Source organism: Grosmannia clavigera (assembly GCF_000143105.1).
Source record: "Grosmannia clavigera kw1407 unplaced genomic scaffold GCSC_167, whole genome shotgun sequence".
Taxonomy (NCBI): domain Eukaryota; kingdom Fungi; phylum Ascomycota; class Sordariomycetes; order Ophiostomatales; family Ophiostomataceae; genus Leptographium; species Leptographium clavigerum.
In genome coordinates this window covers 1,777,477-1,798,111 of record NW_014040772.1, presented here as the reverse complement: position 1 = coordinate 1,798,111, position 20,635 = coordinate 1,777,477, and the positions used below count along the sequence as shown (strand labels likewise).

The following is a 20,635-nucleotide window of genomic DNA, read 5'->3' as shown; positions in this document are numbered from 1 at the left end:
AAATTGCACTGCTCTGATTGCTCCTGCGTCGAGATGATGGGCCGCCATTTACGATATGGCAGATTTCTCCTCGCACTTATATACAGTACGATTCACAGTGCCAACATATGTACATTGCCGAGTGTAACGCTGCCATCCTAGTACGCGGCCCATACAGTGCGCGATTTATAACCGTCGTCAGAGCAAGCCAGACTTCAGTGGCGCCAAAGTTAGGTGATGTATTCGCGACCCGGCAGCCTTGGCGGCGCTAAGCCCCACACGGACTGGATCCATGATTGGCTATCGACATCTTGCACAGCCCCCTTCTCCATCTCTTTTTTCTCAAGGCCAAAGAGACCGGTCCCCCTTCTTTTGTCGTACCTGTACGCCTAACATTATGTATGTTACTCACTAGCAACAAATTGCTCTGCCAAGCAAGGAAAAGAAAGAAGAGCGAGAACAGGCGGTTGGAGAGGGCAAAAAGGGAATAAAACAAGATACGGAGAGCTCCGTACTGCCAAGTGTTTTGTCAGCTAAGACAACCGTTTCTTTCGCCTCTGGCTCGTCATTCTCTCGCTCTCTCTCTTCTGCTTTTCAATCTCTGAGTGCACTGCCCCCTCAGGCCAATTGTCGCTGCCAGACAGATCTCGACTAGCCGGACTCTCAGACCACAGTATAGTACGGCTGCCTTCTGGATTCCGCATCTCGATATTATTTATCAAAGGTCAAATTCATTTGGACCCCCAACCGGATCGTTTATTCCGTGGAAAGACATCTATTCATAAAGGCAGCTCTCATCAGCACAGAAAGCACAAGACCTGGCAAGAATAAGCACAAGCTGCTCCAGCCTGCAGCGTATGGCCCATCCTCTTTCACAACAGCACACTTCAGGACGACAGTTGCGGCGCCTGCGAGCTGTGCCACCGACTAGGGAGGCAACCCATTCAAGCGATTTGGAAACTTGAAGCTGGTAGATGCTTGTAGCAGCAGCTTAGCTCTCTATACGAGCATAAGATATTTGCCTTGGACGATCACCACGGACAAAACGACACAGCCTCTGGTGAAATTGAGGAACCTGTTGCCCTCGCCTTCGCCAAGCCTCTAGGTTCGGGCGCGTACACAGGTATGCCTTTCCGTCCAGCAAAAAAGCTATGGCTTAACGGGCTTACGTACTAAAGCTGACGTTTTCTGCCTGCTTGTAGGAGTACTCCGCAAGCAACAGGCACGCACAGCCCACAATATGGCAGACAGCAGCAATGATAAGAGGCGGCCAAGGGCGTAAGTTTCCCAGGAATACCAAGCATCAAATAACAAGCAACAGTGCAGCTAACACATGGACGGTCAGCCCTACCATAACGATAGATACATCATACGTTCCCAACATGCAGACCGACGGCACTCCGGCGTTCGCGCAGTCTCCCACGTTGATGATATCAGACGTATCAGACGATGGCTCACAGAGCCCACTCACAGCAGCCGAAATGCTGGCAAGCAACTGGCCGGGAGGGGGCTCGACACCAGGGTCGTCCAATGGGGTGGGACCTCGGGACAGCCGGCCGACCAGCCCGCACAACGTGTTGATGGCCAGTCCGGTGCGGACGCACGGCTTCTTGGAGGTGCCAGACAGGAGTCGGTCTCGACAGAACTCGGTGGACTCGGACGACGGAGCCCGGTCAGTGGCCGTGTCCCAGGGCGACACGGTGGTTGGCAGCTCCAGCGGCGGTGGTAGCAACAGTCGCGACGACGGCAAGCGGTCGTGGTCGCAGTCGACGTCGGTGAACGTGACAAACGAGCACATCATCCACGACCCACAAGCACTCAGGCCGGACCAGGGCAAAGACGACGACTTCACGGTGATCGACAACCCGTTTGCCTTTGCGCCGGGACATATGAACAAAATGTTTGAGCCCAAGAGCCTATCGGCTTTTTGGGCTGTGGGCGGCCTCAGTGGACTGGAGAAGGGCCTGCAGACTGACCGGCGTGCCGGGCTGAGCGTGGACGAGACGACGGTGGGCAAGGCGGTGTCGTTTGAGGAAGCCACGCGGCCTGCGCGCGAGTTTGCGAGCGAGAATGGCAACGGGCTGGGCAACGGCAAGAAGGCAGACACACCGGTGGCAGTGGACGCGTCAAGACCAGTACCCTCCGGACCAAGCAAGGACAAGGCCTTTGTGGACCGGAAGCGGGTGTTTAGCGACAACCGGCTGCCGGAAAAGAAGGCCAAGTCACTGCTGCAGCTAGTGTGGATCACGTTCAACGACAAGATCCTGATCATGCTCTCGATCGCGGCGGCCGTCTCGCTGGCGGTGGGCCTGTACCAGACGTTTGGACAGAAGCACGATGCGGCGAACCCGCCAGTGGAGTGGATTGAGGGCGTGGCGATCATTGTGGCGATCCTGATCGTGGTGGTGGTGGGCTCGCTGAACGACTGGCAGAAGGAGCGACAGTTTGCGAAGCTCAACCGCAAGAAGACGGACCGGCTGGTCAAGGTAGTGCGTTCGGGGCGGCTGCAGGAGATCTCGATCATGCAGGTGCTAGTGGGTGACGTGATGCACCTGGAGACGGGTGACATGATCCCGGTGGACGGAGTGCTGATCGAGGGCCACAACATCAAGTGCGACGAGTCACAGGCGACGGGCGAGTCAGACCTGATCCGCAAGCGGTCGGCCGACGAGGTTTGGGCGGCGATTGCGAAGAATGACGGCAACGAAGGCTTGCGCAAGATGGACCCCTTCATCCAGTCGGGCGGGCGGGTGATGGAGGGCGTGGGCACGTTCATGGTGACAGCAACGGGCGTGCATTCGACATACGGCAAGACGATGATGTCTCTGCAGGACGACCCGGAGATTACGCCGCTGCAGATGAAGCTGAACGTGATCGCGGACTACATTGCGAAGATGGGCGGTGCGGCAGCACTGCTGCTGTTCATCGTGCTGTTCATCGAGTTTCTGGTGCGGCTGCCGAAACAACCGCCATCAGTGACGCCAGCGCAAAAAGGACAGGACTTTATCAACATCTTCATTGTGGTGATCACGATTATCGTGGTGGCGGTGCCAGAGGGACTGCCGCTGGCGGTGACGCTGGCGCTGAGTTACGCGACGGCGAAGATGTTGCGGGAGAATAACCTGGTGCGACAGCTGAAGGCATGCGAGGTGATGGGCAACGCGACGACGATCTGCTCGGACAAGACGGGAACGCTGACGCAGAACCGGATGCGGGTGGTAGCAGGGACGGTGGGCACGGCGCACCGGTTTGGCGGCGTGGCCGAGGGGGAGGCATCATCGCCGGACTCACCATCACAAGAGAGCTCGCGCGAGCTGTCAGCACAGGAGCTTACGAGTACGCTGAGCAAGGAAGTGCGCGAGCTGCTACTGCAGTCGATTGTGCTCAACTCAACGGCCTTTGAGGGCAACGTGTCGGCGGGCGAAAGCGAGAGCGACGACCAGAGTAAGCAGAAGAAGAAAAAGGGCCTTCTGGGCCTGAAGAGCAAGAAGAAGGAGGCGCCGGTGGCGACTGCAGCGATGGAGTTTGTCGGGTCCAAGACAGAGTCGGCGCTGCTCACGTTTGGGCGGGAGCACCTGGCAATGGGACCGGTAGCAGAGGAGCGGGAAAATGGGGCACGGACGCTGCAGCTGATCCCCTTCGACTCGGGACGCAAGTGCATGGGTGTGGTGGTCGAGCTGGCGGGCGGCAAAGGCGCACGGCTTCTGGTGAAGGGCGCTTCGGAGATCCTGCTTAGTCAGTGCACGCAGGTGCTACGAGAGCCGGCACGTGACGCAGCAGCGGGGCCGATGACAGAGGAGAACCGGACGATGCTGTCAGCGCTGATCGAACGGTACGCGTCGGGGTCACTGCGGACGATCGGACTGGTGTCGCGCGACTTTCCGCAATGGCCGCCGGCATGGGCACGCAAGAGCCGGTACGGGGCGGACGAGGTAGTGTTCGAGGACGTGTTCCGGGAGATGACGTTTGTGAGCCTGGTGGGCATCAAGGACCCGCTGCGCGATGGCGTGCGCGAGGCAGTGGCAGACTGCCAGCGGGCAGGGGTGGTGGTGCGGATGGTGACAGGCGACAACCGACTGACGGCACAGGCGATCGCGCTGGACTGCGGGATTCTGCAGGCGGGAGAGACCAACAGCGAGGTGCTGGAGGGGCCGGTATTCCGCAACATGAGCCGGGAGGAGCAGGTGGCCGTGATTCCACGGCTACACGTGCTGGCACGGTCGAGCCCGGAGGACAAGCGGGTGCTGGTGCAGCGGCTGAAGGAGATGGGCGAGACGGTGGCGGTGACGGGCGACGGGACAAACGACGCGCCGGCACTCAAGCTGGCGGACGTGGGCTTCAGCATGGGGATCTCAGGCACAGAGGTGGCCAAGGAAGCATCGGCGATCATCCTGATGGACGACAACTTTGCATCGATCATCAAGGCGCTGCGATGGGGACGGGCGGTCAACGACGCGGTCAAGCGATTCCTGCAGTTCCAGCTGACGGTCAACATCACGGCAGTGTTGCTGACATTTGTGTCGGCCGTGTCGAGCAGCGACGAGACGAGCGTGCTGACAGCAGTGCAGCTGCTTTGGGTCAACCTGATCATGGACACGCTGGCGGCACTGGCACTGGCGACAGACCCGCCACACCCAACGGTGCTGGACCGGCTGCCGGAGCGCAAGGGGGCGTCGATCATCTCGACGACGATGTGGAAGATGATCATCGGTCAGGCGCTGTACCAGCTAGCGATTACGTTCATGCTCTACTTTGGCGGACAGCAGATCCTGCCGTCGTCAGACCAGGACGCGACAGACGACCAGGTGCAGACGCTGGTGTTCAATACGTTTGTGTGGATGCAGGTGTTCAACCAGTGGAACAACCGGCGACTGGACAACCGGTTCAACATCTTTGAGGGCCTGACAAAGAACTACTTCTTCCTGGGCATCAGCGCCATCATGATGGGCGGCCAGGTGCTCATCTGCATGGTAGGCGGTGTGGCTTTCAACATCCACCACCAGACGGGCGTCATGTGGGCCTACGCGCTGGCCTTTGGCTTCATCTCCATCCCGATGGGCATCCTGATCCGTCTGGTGCCGGATGAGCTATGCGAGCAGCTGGTGCCGGCCTGGCTGAAGGGTGTGATGCGGCGAGCAGACCAGAAAGCGGCAGCCGGAACAACGGGCGAATCAGAAGCCGCAAATGCGAACAGCAACGGTGGTCACGTGGTGCTAGACGACGAGCGGTTCCGCAACTATCCGGAGGCGCTGACCGAAGTGCGCGACGAGCTAGCCTGGCTGCGGCGCATGCGTGGTGGCCGGCTGAACAATCTCAAGTACGCGCTGCAGCACCCACGCGAGACGTTTGCGGTGCTGCCACGATCCAAGACGCCGTCGTTGGCGCCGTCGCGGACGCACTCGCGATCGCACTCGGGATCCGCCGTCGAGGATGTCGAGGGCAACGAAGGGCCGCGGCCGCCGCATACGCCCTCGCGCGAGAACAGCTTCAGCTCGTTGGGCGGTGGTGGTGCGTCACCCCGACAGACATCGACGCGCGGCACGTCTGGTGGGCTCTCCATCATCACGACTGGTCTCGGTCTCGGTGGCATGGCAGCGACATCCAACCCGACGTCTCCCCAGCACGCGCGGTCGCGGTCAATGCGGTCTGTTCGGTCGATACGGCCGTCGCGGTCGCGGTCCAACTCCGCACTCGGCGCGCCGTCCGTCATGGCTGGCATCATCGCCGGCAGCGTGGCTGTCGGCTGGTCGCCCGTCGATCGGTCCGGCAGCAGCGCCGGCACGAGCGGACGACCGCTGCTGTCGCGCGAACCGTCGGCAGTGTCGGCGACATCGTCGGCCTCGCGGCAGCCAAACGAGAGCGACGAGGGCGGGAGTGGACAGGCACAGGAGTGAGGAGGAGAGGAGGCATCTCCGGAAGAGGAGAGAAAAGGATCTAAAGTCAGGCGTTAAGATACCATGACCCATAAAACGGCGTTCGTGTCTTGTTTGTTTCGTCCTCGTTTCCGGTTTAGAGAGGCTGTGCTACGGCCGGGTGCCGCAGCCATTGCACATATTTGTAATATCTCGTTCAGATCCATGATCCGTTATTAGTGTCAGAGTATATGAGTGAGTACTGAGTGATTAGTAAGACGACCCCACCATGTGATTACATAATCTTTCGACATGACTTGTCGATTTGAAAGAGTCGGCAGCCAGTCCTCCTGCAAAGGGCGAGAAGTGAGAGCAACGACGGTGCGATGTCATACCTAGGACCGAGACAGACAGTTGGAGGGGGCGAGAAGGATGCGTCGGCGGTATTGGACGATGCCATGGATGCAGACGTGGACGTGGACGTGGACGTGGACGTGGACGTGGACGTGGACGTGGACGTGGACGTGGACGTGGACGACGACGCGGACGACGACAAGACAGCAGACCTACCGCTGACGATGAGCGCGTCGACAATGCTGCTGGAGCTGCCGCGGGACGCGACGGCGGCGCTGGCGGCGGCAGGCTCGTTTGCGCACGACAAGGTCGTGGTGCGATTCAAGGCAGTCGGGGCGCCGCCGTTGAATGGCAGCGGTGGTGGCGATGTGCGGCGCAAGATTGCGGCGACGCAGCGGTTCGACGCGGTGGTGGCGTATGTGCGGCGGGCGCTACGGGTGCGGCCAGGCGAGAGCGTGTTCCTGTACGTCAACTCGACGTTCGCGCCGGCCCTGGACGAGGTGGTGGGCAACCTGCATCGGTGCTTCCGGGACGCCAACGACCAGCTGAACGTGGCGTATTCGCTGACGCCAGCATTTGGGTGAGGGGGGAGTAGGAGAAGGAAGAAGAGAGGTGGGGGGAGATGGGGAGAGATGGGGTGGAGAAAGAAGGAAAGACGAGTGAGACACGACAGACGCCACGACGATACGACGACACGACTGCTCCGTACATGCAGTCAAATAAGAAGGCTAGAGGCTCGATATGCAGCCACGACGCAGACAGATCAACACACAAACCAACACAATACCTGACACTAGATCTGCATACAGCTTATCCAAAACGCCATCCATGCAGCCAAGCCAAACAGCCTATTGCCACACCTACTCCCGTCGTCGCTCGGCATTGGCAAACATGGCCAGCTCCTCGGCCGGCATGGAATACGAGTGTTCGGGAGCCGGATAGGCACGCGACCGGACGTCACGGCCATAGGCCTCAATGGCACGACGAGTCTCGGCCCAGACGTCGCCGTACTGGCGCACAAACTTGGGCAGGTGGCGGCCTGGCGGAAAGTTGCCGGTCATGTCGGCCTGGACGAGCACCTGGCCATCGCAGGCGCTGCCGGCACCGATGCCGATCGTGGGCACGTCGAGCCGGTCGGTGACGATGGCAGCAACCTCGGCCGGCACCGCCTCGACGACAACACCGAAAGCACCGGCATCCTGGACGGCGAGAGCGTCTTCGAGCACGCGCAGGGCGCTGCCAGCCGTGCGGCCCTGCACGCGGAAGCCGCCGAGGGCGTGCTGGCGCTGGGGCGTCAGGCCGACGTGGGCCAGCACCGGGATGCCGGCAGCGGTGATGCGAGCAATCGACGGGGCCACATCGCGGCCGCCCTCCAGCTTGACGGCCTGCACGCGACCCTCCTTGACGAAGCGGATGGCCGTGGCGAGCGCCTGTTCTGGGCCGACCTCGTACGAGCCCATGGGCAGGTCGCCCACCACAAAGGCCGTCCGCGTGGCCCGCGCCACCGATCGGCAGTGCAGCAGCATCTCGTCCACCGTCACCTCGCTCGTGTCTTCCATTCCCAGCGCCACCATCGCCAGACTGTCGCCCACCAGGATCACGTCCATGCCGGCCGCATCTGCCACGTGCGCTGACGGAAAGTCGTGCGCCGTCAGCACCGCAATCGCCTCGCCCCGATCGTACTGCGCCCGCAACGACGTCAGCGTCACCTTCTTGCGTCCCGCCTCCACCGACTGTCCCATCGGCGAGTGCGCGCTGCATCGTCTGCTGCTCCCCGACAGCTGCCGCACCAGCTCCGCCTGCCACCGCTTTCCGCCCGCCAGCCCTGGACGCAGTCGCCCCAGCATGCTGGCTGCTGCTCTGCTCATGCTCGCCGTGTGTTTGTGTGTGGATGTGGATCTGTGTGCAGGACGGTTCGCACACAGGCGTCGTTACGCTACACCAGCAAAAGCCTCGGATTCGATTGCACCGCGTCGTGTGCGGACAGGAAAACACTGGTCTTGTTTCCTCGGGACCCGTCGCTCATCTCCTCTTTTTATGGGCAGAACCAGGATGGTATTTACCGTGTACAATTCAGTCCTCGAGGCCGGAAAAATACCAACTAATACAAGTTCGGAGCCAATTTCTATCTATATTGGCTTATGTAATCAATACCAGGAACCGAGGTCGCCAAGGCCTGTGGCTCAAAATCGCACCATGACGTACTTCGTACAGCGGCTATGACTCAGCAAAGTCACGCCCCCCCCTTCACCCTCAAATCGGTCGAAATGGTGCCTGAACTCGGGCTCTCACAACGTTCCAGCTCTCCTTGATCAACAGTGCCTCTGCCCCATTCTTGACCTCCTGTCGCCACGCGACATACGCAGATACATACGCAGATACATTTCTCTTCTTGAAGCACCGCTTTCTCGACTCCCAAGCCGACCTACCGCCCATTCAGCTCGACTGGCTCAGCCGATCTCGCGGCCGTTTCCGGAGTCCCGATCTCGCAGCGCATCGATCCACCACACCCGAACACATTCGTTTTCCCGTCGCGGCGCGGAAGCAAAACCCATTGCTCCTCCCTCCCGCAAAGCATACCAACCATCGCCACGATGAGCAGCCCTCGTCGCCGGATCGAGACTGATGTGAGTGTCTGGCTTCTCGTCCCCTCCTCGCCATCGTTCTCTGCGTGCTGACAACATTCTTCAGGTTATGAAGTGGGTTGCCGTCTTCGCGCCACCTTCACCCCTCGACCCTCGGCCTTCGTCCCCTCGCCTCCCTTGTCCTGAAGATGTGCTGACCAGATTCTTTCCAGGATGTATGACCGTGGCGGCTGCCCCTTGCCTCTCTCTCCCGAGATCCCTTGACCGTGCTGCCACTAACTCCCGACAACAAGGCTGATGAGCGACTATGAGGTCACTCTGGTGAACGACAACAGTGGGTGTCCTCCCTGCTTTGGGTCTGCTGATCTTGCCGGGCTTGAACTGACCGTGGCTCTGCTGCAGTGTGAGCCCCCGTTCTGTCTTCCGCTCCACAACGAGAGACCGGCTCTCTGACTCGGCGCATGTTTACAGGCAGGAATTCTACGTCCGGTTCAAGGGACCGGCAGAGAGTGCGCACAACCTCCTTCCCGCCCGATTCGTCCGCTCGTCTGGCTAACGGCTACAGCCCCGTTCGAGGGCGGCACCTGGAAGGTCCACGTCGAGCTTCCCGACCAGTATCCCTACAAGTCGCCCAGCATCGGCTTCATCAACCGCATCTTCCACCCCAACATTGACGAGCTGTCAGGCTCTGTCTGTCTCGACGTCATCAACCAGACCTGGTCACCCATGTACGATATGATCAACATCTTTGAGGTCTTCTTGCCACAGCTGCTGCGCTACCCGAACCCCACCGACCCGCTTAACGGCGAGGCTGCCGCCCTGCTGATGCGCGAGCCCCGGAGCTACGATGCCAAGGTCAAGGGTGAGTCTCTGCGCCTTTCCATGTGCTGCCCGCGATCGTAAACCTACCAGTCTCCCCGTCTGACCAGCTCGACAGAGTACGTCCAAAAATACGCCAGTAAGGAGGCGGCCGACGATGCCGGCGCCGAGTCCGAGGACGATGATGACATGTCGTCGGTGGGAAGCTTCGGAGACGACGACGATGACGAGCCGGCCGGCCAGATGGACGACGTATAAACAGCGACCCTGTCATCTTCTGCTTTCCCTTCATTCCCTTGGCTTTTGCATGTTGGCGTACTCTCTATCGGATGGGAAGGAATCAGAAACTCCTGTCTGGTAATCGTGTCGTGCTGTCTAGGATAGCACATATTCGTATTCATTCGAAGCACAGGACCTGTTGCATGTCGAAAGCACCCCTCCAGAAACGAATCAAAGTCTAATTGGGTATCACGCAAAGAATGTCAAGCCAAGAATTCCCGAGTCAGTCCGAGTCGTAGCTGACCAACGCCGGCATGCTTTTGCATGCTGGCGGCCCGGGTCCGTCGTCCAGTGCGCGTTTCCGCTTCACACCCGGCAGACGGATTGTGCCTGCAGCTGGAGGTGTTTCCGTTGTTGTTGTCGTTGCTGTTGTGTCCGTCTGCCGTCGTCCGACGCGGCCGTCAAAGAGGCCGTCGAGGAAGGGGTCTATTTTGAGGCGGGTGTTGGTCGCCACCGTTGCGGCGAGATGGTCTCGCACGGCGCGTCGCCGCTTCTCCACGGCCGTTCCGGTACCGAAGCGGTTGCCGGATCCGGTTGTCGTTGTGATCTTGTCTGTGCTGCCCGTCGTCTTTCCGGCTCCCACGCCGCCAAAGAGCGGCTGTGCGAGTACGGTGCGATCAGAGCGAGCGTGTACGGCCGCGGTGCCGTCCGTGCCAAAGTCGACCAGGGCTGCCCGTCGCGCGTCCTCCTCCGACGGTGGCAGGAGCAGGGGCAGGTCGAGCCCGCCGAGGCGATGGCGCAGGTCGTCATCGGCAGCGGCCTGCTGCTCGCGGGCGTGGCGGCCAGCGCGAAAGGCCGCCCGCAGCGCCCGGTTGCGCGCATAGGGGTCCTGCCAGCGGCGAGCGCTGTCGGCGGCGAGGCCGTCGATGCGATGGTGCGCAGCCTCCGCGGCCGAGTCGACGGCGACCCGGTGCACAATGGTGCGCTCCAGACGATCAAAGGCAGAGGCCCGGTCAGCTGCCGACGAGGACGACAACGACAGCGACGCCTCCTCCGCCGACAACCCAGCCAGGGCTGCCGCTGAGGCTGCCGCCCGCGCCTGTGGATCGCTTCCCGCTCCCTCTGCTCCCTCGTCGCCGTCGTCGTCGTCGTATTCTCGCCGCCTTCGGCCTCCCTGGGCCACCATATACGACGTCGTCGCCGGGTCCGTCCGGATCTCTAGCCAGGTGCCGCAGGCTGGGTGCCGCATGCGAAATAACCAGATCGGCGTCGAGTAGTATGCACCCGCCCGGTGCTTCTCTGCGTTGAAACGCACGCCCTGGCCGATCAGCACTGGATGCCGTGCTGCCGTCTTCGCCTCGCAGCCGTCGCACCACACCGCAAAGGGCATCTCGAATCGCACCACCGGCACACCCGCCGCTGTCGCCTTGTTCGCCCGCACCCCGTGCAGCCGGTTGCCTGACGCTACCACGCCCTCTTGCTCCGGCGGCACGTACCGCCCCATGTTGAAGCCCTGCATCGTCGCGTTGGCAGCCAACGGCAGACTGAAGCACAAGTGGCTGCAGGACCACGCGGGTTTATCTCGTTCGTCAGTTCAGCCGACAGAAAGCTTCCAGGCAGCCTTCGCCCATCGATCATCAACACATCAAGTTCTGTCGTGGCTTGTTCGGTGGAAGGGTTTATATTCAGAGGGGATACGGAGTAGTGGCGAATAATACACTGAAAGTACGGAGTACTCTGTACTCCGTTTACGGACTGCAATGGCGGAACATCAGTAAATCCGACCCGCTTTGTCCTTGTTCAGTCTTAATCATCAATCGTAGCTTTATTGCCAAATCCGCCTCTAGCCTGCCAGCTATACCACATTTTATAGACATTTGTCAGCATGTATACCACTTATTTGCAAATGACCAGGGCGTACCAGCCCGCAATAAATGTCTTTCAAAGGATGTAGCGATATCCAGCGATACCCATCATCTCCGGCCCAGCCGGGCCCCAATCAGCCTTGTCAGGCTTAGTGTCCTCGCCAGCGGCTTCTGCCGCTGCTGCCTGCTCGGCCTCAGCAAGCGCAAACTGCTTATTCTTGTATGCGAGGTACTGGCGCAGAGATAACGACAGCAGGGCGTTAAAGAACATAAAGGCTGCGCAAACAGACATGCCCTTGACATAGTACGGACTGTCCCCAGTAGGGAACATGCGTGTCCCCAGAATGGGGCCGCACTGGCCGATGATGTTGAGCATGGCAACGCTGACGCCTCGCTTCGTATCTGTAGACTGGTTGTTGGTCGCCCACGGCAGGATATTAGAGATGGCAGGGAACACGCCGGCCGCTGCCAAAAACACGCCCAGGTAGCGCACACCGACCGTGTGCACAGTGGCCAGCAGGAGGTAGCCAATGCCGCCCATGATAGACAGCACGACAATGACAAGGCCGCGCTGGCGCAGACGGTCGGCAAGGAATGTGCTGCCAATGCAGACGAGGAACGACAGGAAGTAGGGTGGTGCCGTCAAGCCTTGAGCGTTGATCTTCGAGTAGCCCATCGTGGTGAGGATGGTAGGCAGGAAGACGGGAAGAGACGCAAACGAGACGTTGCACGAGAAGTACATCAGCGGCAGAATAAGTGTCTGCGGCTCTTTGAACGTCGAAAGCACCTCGCCCAGGTTGATGCCGCCGATGCGCTTATGGCCTTCTTGGCCCGTCTGCAAGACGCCACGAGCAGCCGCAACCTCTCGCTCTTCCGGCGTTAGGAACCTGGCCGTGTCAGGCGAGTCCGGTAGGAAAAAGAAAATGGCAACAGCCATGACGAGCGTCGGGAGGCCCTCGACGAGAAACAGAAGCCGCCAGTTGGCCAGCTTAGAGTGGCCAGACGTGATGCCATAGGCAAGTGCGCCGGCAAAGGTGGTGGCCAGCGGCGCTGCCGACAAGAAGATACCGCAGCGAGCGCCCAGCTCGTGGCGCCGGTAGAAGAAGCTCAGCAGGTATGGCACACCGGGGCCCCAGCCAGCCTCGGCAGTGGCGAGGAACCAGCGGCAGGCCATAAGCCCAGACCAGCTAAAAGCAGTCGCCTGTAGCGTAGCTGCGATGCCCCAGATGAGTACGGCGATGCCGGCCCAGCGGTCTAGTGCGCAAAGGCATGTTAGGACAGTGCTCAATCATGGGAAAGACGGGTAGATGGAACTTCTTACGGGGCGGCACGATCTTCCACATGACAGCGGTCCATTCGAAGAGAACTGGCTGATGTTAGCATACGAGAGCCAGAAACGGGAGAACACGTAACCGGAACGCACTGTATGGAATGTAGAATATTGTCAGAAGCCATTGGTATTGGCCATCGTTAAAGCCGAGTGCTTCGCCCATGCCGGCAGTCTGGGCATTGCCAATGTTGGAACGATCGAGGAAGGCGAGGAGATCTGGTGGCGGGCGGTCAGCAGACGAATAATGAGGCACACGGGGACATGGACAGACGTACAGCTCACAAACAACAGCGGCATCAGCGACCGGTCCAGCTTACGCACTAGGCTGCGCTCGACAACTGGATCGATGTCGATATATTGGTAGCCCTCGGGAGCGGGAATGGCTTCGGCGTCGAACGTGCCAACTTCCCGGTGCTCTTCGACTGGTTTCTCCATGTTGATAGTGTGGGAGCTTTGCCAAGAGGACAAGAGCTGCCAAGAAGCGGGAGCTTGGCAAATGTTGATGAACTGTGCGGGGATTTTGACAGTCACCGGCTTGGCAGAGGGACTCCAAGACTTGGCGGGTGAATGAAGAATCTTGTTGATGGAAGTGCGATGGGATGAACACAGACAAAAGAGCACTGCAGGAAGAGGACAGAATTATAAAGAGACGACTGCTGACACGGCAGGAGGGGAGCCGAGGTCTACTACTAATATGCATCCTGTTCTCCGAAGAAACACATTGGGGGGAAGGAGCCTTCCTGCTATCTGCCTCGCCTGTAACACAGTCATATTTTTTCGTGTGTGTACGTACTTTCCCCGCCAAAAGTCCGTATGCGGGAAAGTGTGAAAAGCTGTTACGACAGCCATGATGACTCGTTTACAAAGAAAAAGGGAAAAAACAGAAAAAGAAAAAGAAAATGCAACATACTCCGTACTCCGTAAATCCACGCCGAAAGCATCAGTGCGCGGGGTATGGGGAAAAGGACTCGGCCATAAGTTCCCCGACTTTAGTCCCTCCTTAGCGGTCATTTGGCACCTATCCATTGGACAATAAACTGTTGGTTCTTGGGCCGCTAGTGCCATTTGGGGATGGCTTTCTTGCCAATTTCTTTCTTATACGTCGTACATCGTCAGATGATGCCACCTCCCTGCTCTTAAAAAGACCTATCCAAATTCCCTTTGCGGTCACGACAAGGCAGCGGGACGAAAATCCTGTTACGATGTGCATATTATGTCAGCACTCGCAGTCTTTAGGTGGAGTCTGACGTGCGATATCTCTACTAGCATTGTGTTTGTGGCGCCTCGCAACAGCTTCCCGTGGGCCTAAGGCAAGATCCAGGACTACGTGCAATCCCTGCCGTCTTGGCTCTACATATTAGGTCTCCTGACTTTAACCGGTTTTAGGAAGCGTCATATTGCCGGCCGCCCGGCAATAACCTGAAAGCTTGCCGTTAGTTTTCACTCGTTGAATTACGATTGCGCTTTGTGTAATTGGCAACTGTCTACGGAGTACGAGTACTATAGATGACAGCTGTGCATACATACAACAGATTAGCCGGATATAGCTAGCAGGAGACTGCGATCGAGATGGCCCAGACCGCTTGATAATGCGTAAAGGTGGCATGTCAATATTGTCTGTGGAGCGCGACCGGTAACAATATGGGGAAGTCGAAAAATCATGCAAGTGGACAAACAGCCTAAGAAAACAGTCATAGGGCTAATACTAAGGCTGGCGATTAGAGTGGGATTCTGAGTAGGAGGAAGGAAATTGTGAGGATAGAACGCCGAAAAGTCACGCATCCTCCTGGGCATAGTCAGCCAAGTCCGCTTTCATCGCCGTCTTGTCGCACCAGTCTTTCTCGGGGTTCCACTTTTCGGTGACGTCGTAGGGTGAATGCAAGGTGTGGGGCGGGGGTTTTTCTCATTATTAAGGCCTCCAATCGTCACAAGGCACATGACTGCCGTGATGTGAAATAGCGTGACTGAACTTTTTCTCTGATGTCATGATAGCTTTAGCAAAGAGGTTTCTTAGCAGTGACCTAGACATTCCCGATACTGCCAGAGATTACGAGAATTGCTCTCTGCTTGTGAAAAGTCTCCAAAACTGTCCACCTGACAGGCCCACATAATTTCACGGCTCATTTATATTCCGCTCCACAATCTCCCAGCCAATGCACGTACTGCACTGTACCTGTATCACGTGACATTGTACAAGTAAGAGACTTCAAAAGCCGCTATAGCGCCTACGACTCCTTAGGAAACCTTATCGAAACCTAATTTCTGTTATTCCCAAAAACATTTGAGCGCTCATCGGCATTGCGCATTCTCTCCTATTTGTAGCTGAGCTTCTGTTTTTTTTTTTTTTTTTTTACGGTCAGCTTTGTATATCATACTATGTGTACGCCTCGTCTCAATTATACTTATTAGGGTGGTTCTTGCAAAGAAAGGAAAAGTAAGCATGATCAAGAACAGCTATAAAATTACAATTTTATCCAGCCGAACATATTACGGCTTACAACATACATACCCAACAGACTAAAAACGTCAGTTCCAGTTGTTACGGAAGTAATCTGATTGATCATGACCTATACAATATCCTTGCGAGTCGGTCAGAAAGCAATCTGAAGATTGCAATATTCGATACATTTTTGTGAAAAGTGATATTAGATTACAATGAGCCGCGGCCAACCGTCCTACGTTCTCCCAGCCAATATAACGGCTGCTACACCCCCTCGACCGCTTCACCATGTTTCTCGCAAAAGCAAACCATCTGAGACGGTCAATAAAAATGAGACCGTACATACGGATCCTAGGCAGTTGGTATGTCTGATATGGCTAGTCTTAGTGGCTAGTCATTTCTCACAAATTCTCATGTTGAGGGTGTAGAGGTGTATATATTGGTGGCGTACTTGTATGACTTGCATGTTCTGTGTAGCTTCGTCTACTTTGGTAACACAATATAGGAGGTGAATTCATTGGCGGCAATTCAAGTCCTGTAATGCTGACATTGTAGTTAATTAAGTAGCCTATCCAGGCGCGAGGCTCACACGAGGAACAACCAGTAACATGTTCCTCTCGTCTTGCTTGCTTTTCTCGGTGTCCATGTCCAACGGCCGACACGCTTGATCCATCTCTTTCTCCGAGTTAGCCGGTACCTGCCACATATATTCCAGTAAAAATTCGTGGGTTTTCTTGGACAGAGCACTAGTCCGTTGTAGAAAGAGCTGTAGACCGAATGTTCCGGCCGTTGCTAGAAGCCTATACCGGAGGACGGGGGTTGACCAGTCGCGATGCATCTGCTGCATCTCTGTCGGTAAGCCAAAATACAATGCGAGATGTGCAACCTGACGGGCCCAGGGGGACTAGACACAGAACCGTTACAGAATACTCGGTCTGTTATATGCATGCTTGGAGCTCGGATGCATCTGAAACTTCGCGATACAGCAGAGCCGCGAGTTTGAAGTGGCCTCCTGACGCTTACTTTGATAGAACACTACATAGTAGAAGTGTACTGGTACGAAGTACAGAGTACTCAAAGCTGAAAGCATTTTCAATGTCTACGACGTATATGGTTGAACTCGCAAAAGCATGCTGGGGTTTCATTGCTCGGCCCATTACCTTCTACACTACGACCATAAAACCGGGGACAAGGGCCCCTGGGTTGTATCGCACGTCGTACTTCGTACCACTAGGATTATGGTATCATACATAATAAGCCTAGTATATTTACTTGCTAGGATGCGGTTATATAAGCCATCGTGAGGGCTGAGTCGTCCATATTGGATTGGATTGTCACCTAGTAGCCAAAAGGTCAGAATACGGCAATTTGTCGGACGATCCCAAGCTCCGTGATGAAATCCGCTACTCCCCCAAAGGACGCCGAGTCGAAGGGCACACGGACACTTTGTTGCGCTGCCTTGTTTCATCGTGGGTCTTTCCCTCCCGCTAAGTGCGATTAGGCAGTATTAAACCGCCAAGCTTTCTCCCCTGGTTTCAGCCCTTTGATGCACATATCCATGGATCTGATGACATTCGCTCCCTACTCATCTAAAATCCTGGGCCTTCTGAGATACAATCGCTCTACGGAGTCTCCGCAAGGCAGCAGAGTGCCTGTGCTGATGGCCGTTAGAATATAGCGTTCGCCGAGCTTCCCTCATAGAGCAAGAAGTGGACACCAGTAACAGATGGCAGGGAAACGAAATACAGGTCATTACAACAGCAAACCACCGTACTCCGTAAGCTTGTACTCTGTAGAAATTGTGCTCCATAGGAGTACTCCGTACCACGTCGGAGACGTGCTATTATAGCGTTTGGGCAAATTTCTCCCATTTCCTGGACCCATGTGAGATCTGGATCTTGTCCGACTGTGGCTGCGGCCTGTGGCATGCTCGTCTGGCATTTTCTGTCGTCATAGTTTAACAGAAGGCGGGCCAAAAGCCCACAGACATGTTGTAGCTCGTTTTCTGCGCCTCAACGGTGATGCTGTTCTTCGAGTTCAGTACTATGTACGAGTAGATCCTCTCCAATACGGAGGCCTAATTTTAGAGTGGCAAGCTTGGTACCCTACGGAGAATACGTACGAATACTCCCTAGTTTCCCCTAAAGAAAGGGCATCGCGCTTTCCGGACTGCTCCGCCAATAGTATGTGGCGGCGGTCATTGCAAAAGCTCGTATCTGTTGCCAACACAGCCCACCAATAACGGGACTACGGGACGTTGCACACAGTGTGAAGCCGCGCTCCACACACGGAGAGTGAGATCGGCTCTCATAGCCGCCGCTCTAACATTTCCTTCTTCCGGTCGCATCACGCGGTTTCTACGTCGTCTCCTTTGTGTTTGAGAGTCGTTGGTCACGACGGCTAAGGACTCCGTCTTGTGGCTTCGCCGCTTTAGGTCTCACTCGGACACTTTATTCACCGCCAAGGATCCGCGCTTCGATATGCTGCCGCAGGATGAGTCGCATTGAGCCATTCACAGCTCTCGCAGAGCTGCCCCCTTTTGGTGAGGAGATTGCTTTGTTTCGACGCAGGTACCATGTTTCTGCCTCACACTCTCCCTCGCTGCCTAGTTCAGGTCTAGCGTTCGCGTGGCCGTCAAACTTGTACTCTGTACTCCGTAGACTGTGCTGCACCCATACTCCGTAGTTTCGTAGTCTTTGTCTGCCTGTCGACGGCGCTTTCTCTTTACGAGGCGTCCTCTTTTCGCTGCTCGCTTGCTCGGATCCGATGACATCGTGCTCGTGATGCCTGGGCCTGGATACGGAGTATGTCCGACGAATTGTACCGCTGCCGTATTCTACCGCCGAGGTGTCACTCGCGCGCGCGCATTTCATTGATGTTCGTATTTCAAAACGTTGCTGTGCCTATAGATCGCCACGGCTCTATTCCAAAAAGGGAAATAGTTTGCATTCCACCCTAGTCAGGGGCTCTGTCGTATTTTTATTAGCGCGTAGTACTAGTACGAGAAATGCGGCCAGCGTCTCCTGCCTGCCGTCCCATCGTTTCTCCATGCTGTGCGCCAGAAGAACGCTACGAGCGAGTTGACTGGCTAATACTGCTCATTCAGCAGTTTCTGGGCGCCCAGCGTAGCCCTTTGGGCTCCCTGCATGCCTAGCAATGCCCAGCAATGCCCAGAAGTGCCCAGCGCATCTGGCAGTGGCGCGCTGTGGGGATTTGTATCCCACGGCCTTGGCTTTGCGTACCTGGTACACAGTACCTTTGCCTCTCGTGATAAATTGATATAGCCTGTACGATGGAGACAATTTCCTCCGACCCCTGCCGCATGCTAGGAAAGAAAGTTATGCTACCGAGTCTAAATAGAGGCGAATCTCCACGCCACAGCCCCAGTCACGGTCTTTTCCTTTTTATTCCTCGACTGTCCTCTCTCCTTCCTCTTCGCAACTTCTTCCTCTTCACGATCGTCTGTCACCGACGCCTCTCCTTTAAAGTCTCTCGTTCAAGCAGCTGATCTCTTTGGAGTGACCGTACTCTCGACTTCGTCCATTTCTTCTTCCCCCCTTCAACCATACCTTTTGCATAATATCAACACCATACTTTTCCAAGATGCTTTCCAACGTCCTTTCCACCTCGGCCCTGCTTCTCCTGGCCAGCAAGCTGGTGTCTGCCCAGACTTCGTCTGCCTGCAACCCAGTGAAGGGTGATAGTAAGTTGTTTTCTGACGCGAATCTGATGCATTAAGCATTGTGCGCCTACTGACGCTGTCCTCAGAGTGCCCCGACAATGAGGCTTTCCCGGAGTCCCTGACCATCGACTTCACCAAGGGCGCCAATGACTACTTCACCATTGCTGCCGGTACCACGCTGGAGTACGACAAAGACATGGGTGCCGTGTTCACCATCTCCAAGGAGAGCGATGCCCCGACTATCACCTCGACGAAGTACATCTTCTTCGGCACCGTGGAGGCTGTGATCCAGGTCGCCCCTGGCACGGGTATCGTGTCCAGTTTTGTGCTGGAGTCAGACGACCTTGACGAAGTTGACTGGGTACGACTTCCCGCTTTTGTCTATTCATCTTTCTCGTGACGATCCATGCTAACATCAGGACAGGAGTGGCTTGGTGGTGATACCGCTCAGGCGCAGACCAACTACTTCAGCAAGGGCAATGACACGGTCTTTGACCGCGGTGGATTCTCCAAGGTCAGCAACCCGCAGACGGGTTTCCACACGTACACCGTGGACTGGTCGCCGACCGCCATTGTCTGGTCCATTGACGGCGCCGTCACGCGCACCCTGACGTCCGCCTCTGCCAACAACGGCGCGACCTTCCCGCAGACGCCGATGCAGATCAAGCTCGGCACCTGGGACGGCGGTGCGTCGACGCAGCCGAAGGGTACCATCACCTGGGCTGGCGGTCTGACGCCCTTTGATGACAACAACGGCCCGTACAAGGCTTACTACAAGAGCATCAAGATCACCAACAACAGCAACGGTGTCAAGGACGCGTCGTCGTACACGTATGAGGGTACGACCGGCACGTACGAGAACATCAAGGTCAACACTGGTGGTTCCACCGCCGCCTCGAGCTCTAGCTCTAGCAGCAGCTCCAGCGCCAGCTCCAGCTCCAGCTCTAGCAGCAGCGCCAGTTCCAGCGGTTCCGCCAAGGGCTCGTCGGCTACCAAGGACTCCTCGTCGGCCACCAAGGACACCACGGAGACCAGCGCTACCGGCAAGACCACCGCTACCGCCACTGGCTCTTCCAAGTCGACCTCGACGCTGGTCACGGCTACCACGACCGGCAAGTCTAGCACGGCCACTGGCACCAGCGCCAGCTCGTCGGCGAGCGGCACCTCGTCCACCGTTACTACCAGCGCTGGTGGCAAGGCCTCCATGAGCATCTTCGGCGCTGTCAGCGCTCTCTTGGCTGCCGTTGCCCTGCTGTAAAGGACAGGACCTGAGATCTAGTGCGTGATACGTGGTGTTAGCATTCTGTGATATCTATTTCCTGCATTTTTTTGTTTCTTTTTCTTTTTGCCGCTTCCGGAGTCTTTCCTGGATACGAACAACAGACATGCGACGTGATATCGTTACGCGTACCTCTGTGGAGGGCATCCGAGCAATTAGACCGAGACCGTGGGTTCTTGAGTAAGTAGGAATGACAATTGGATTAGAGCGAACCTTGGGCATAGCTTAGCT

The 20,635-nt window shown here is 57.0% G+C and overlaps 6 protein-coding genes across 6 annotated transcripts; 3 read left to right on the top strand and 3 right to left on the bottom strand.

Moving 5' to 3' along the window:
* Positions 1–1,219: 1,219 nt before the first annotated feature.
* CMQ_5932 (p-type calcium transporter) lies at positions 1,220–6,848 on the top strand (the record flags this gene model as incomplete). Its single annotated transcript, XM_014314997.1, has 4 exons — positions 1,220–1,257; positions 1,325–5,869; positions 6,166–6,688; positions 6,759–6,848. The coding sequence occupies 4 exons, from the start codon at positions 1,220–1,222 to the stop codon at positions 6,846–6,848; spliced, it is 5,196 nt and encodes a 1,731-aa protein (XP_014170472.1).
* Positions 6,849–7,045: 197 nt separating this feature from the next.
* CMQ_5952 (3-methyl-2-oxobutanoate hydroxymethyltransferase) lies at positions 7,046–8,032 on the bottom strand (the record flags this gene model as incomplete). Its single annotated transcript, XM_014315017.1, has 1 exon — positions 7,046–8,032. The coding sequence occupies one exon, from the start codon at positions 8,030–8,032 to the stop codon at positions 7,046–7,048; it is 987 nt and encodes a 328-aa protein (XP_014170492.1).
* Positions 8,033–8,779: 747 nt separating this feature from the next.
* On the top strand, positions 8,780–9,847 carry CMQ_6126 (ubiquitin-conjugating enzyme h; the record flags this gene model as incomplete). Its single annotated transcript, XM_014315191.1, has 6 exons — positions 8,780–8,812; positions 8,877–8,884; positions 9,064–9,105; positions 9,242–9,279; positions 9,336–9,632; positions 9,708–9,847. 6 exons carry the CDS (start codon positions 8,780–8,782, stop codon positions 9,845–9,847), a joined length of 558 nt encoding a protein of 185 aa, XP_014170666.1.
* A 244-nt stretch (positions 9,848–10,091) lies between these two features.
* Positions 10,092–11,327, bottom strand: CMQ_5940 (duf455 domain containing protein; the record flags this gene model as incomplete). Its single annotated transcript, XM_014315005.1, has 1 exon — positions 10,092–11,327. The coding sequence occupies one exon, from the start codon at positions 11,325–11,327 to the stop codon at positions 10,092–10,094; it is 1,236 nt and encodes a 411-aa protein (XP_014170480.1).
* A 422-nt stretch (positions 11,328–11,749) lies between these two features.
* Positions 11,750–13,438, bottom strand: CMQ_6426 (major facilitator superfamily transporter; the record flags this gene model as incomplete). Its single annotated transcript, XM_014315491.1, has 4 exons — positions 11,750–12,927; positions 12,995–13,039; positions 13,097–13,219; positions 13,279–13,438. 4 exons carry the CDS (start codon positions 13,436–13,438, stop codon positions 11,750–11,752), a joined length of 1,506 nt encoding a protein of 501 aa, XP_014170966.1.
* Positions 13,439–19,046: 5,608 nt separating this feature from the next.
* Positions 19,047–20,383, top strand: CMQ_6389 (extracellular cell wall glucanase; the record flags this gene model as incomplete). Its single annotated transcript, XM_014315454.1, has 3 exons — positions 19,047–19,146; positions 19,212–19,486; positions 19,550–20,383. The coding sequence occupies 3 exons, from the start codon at positions 19,047–19,049 to the stop codon at positions 20,381–20,383; spliced, it is 1,209 nt and encodes a 402-aa protein (XP_014170929.1).
* Positions 20,384–20,635: the final 252 nt, after the last annotated feature.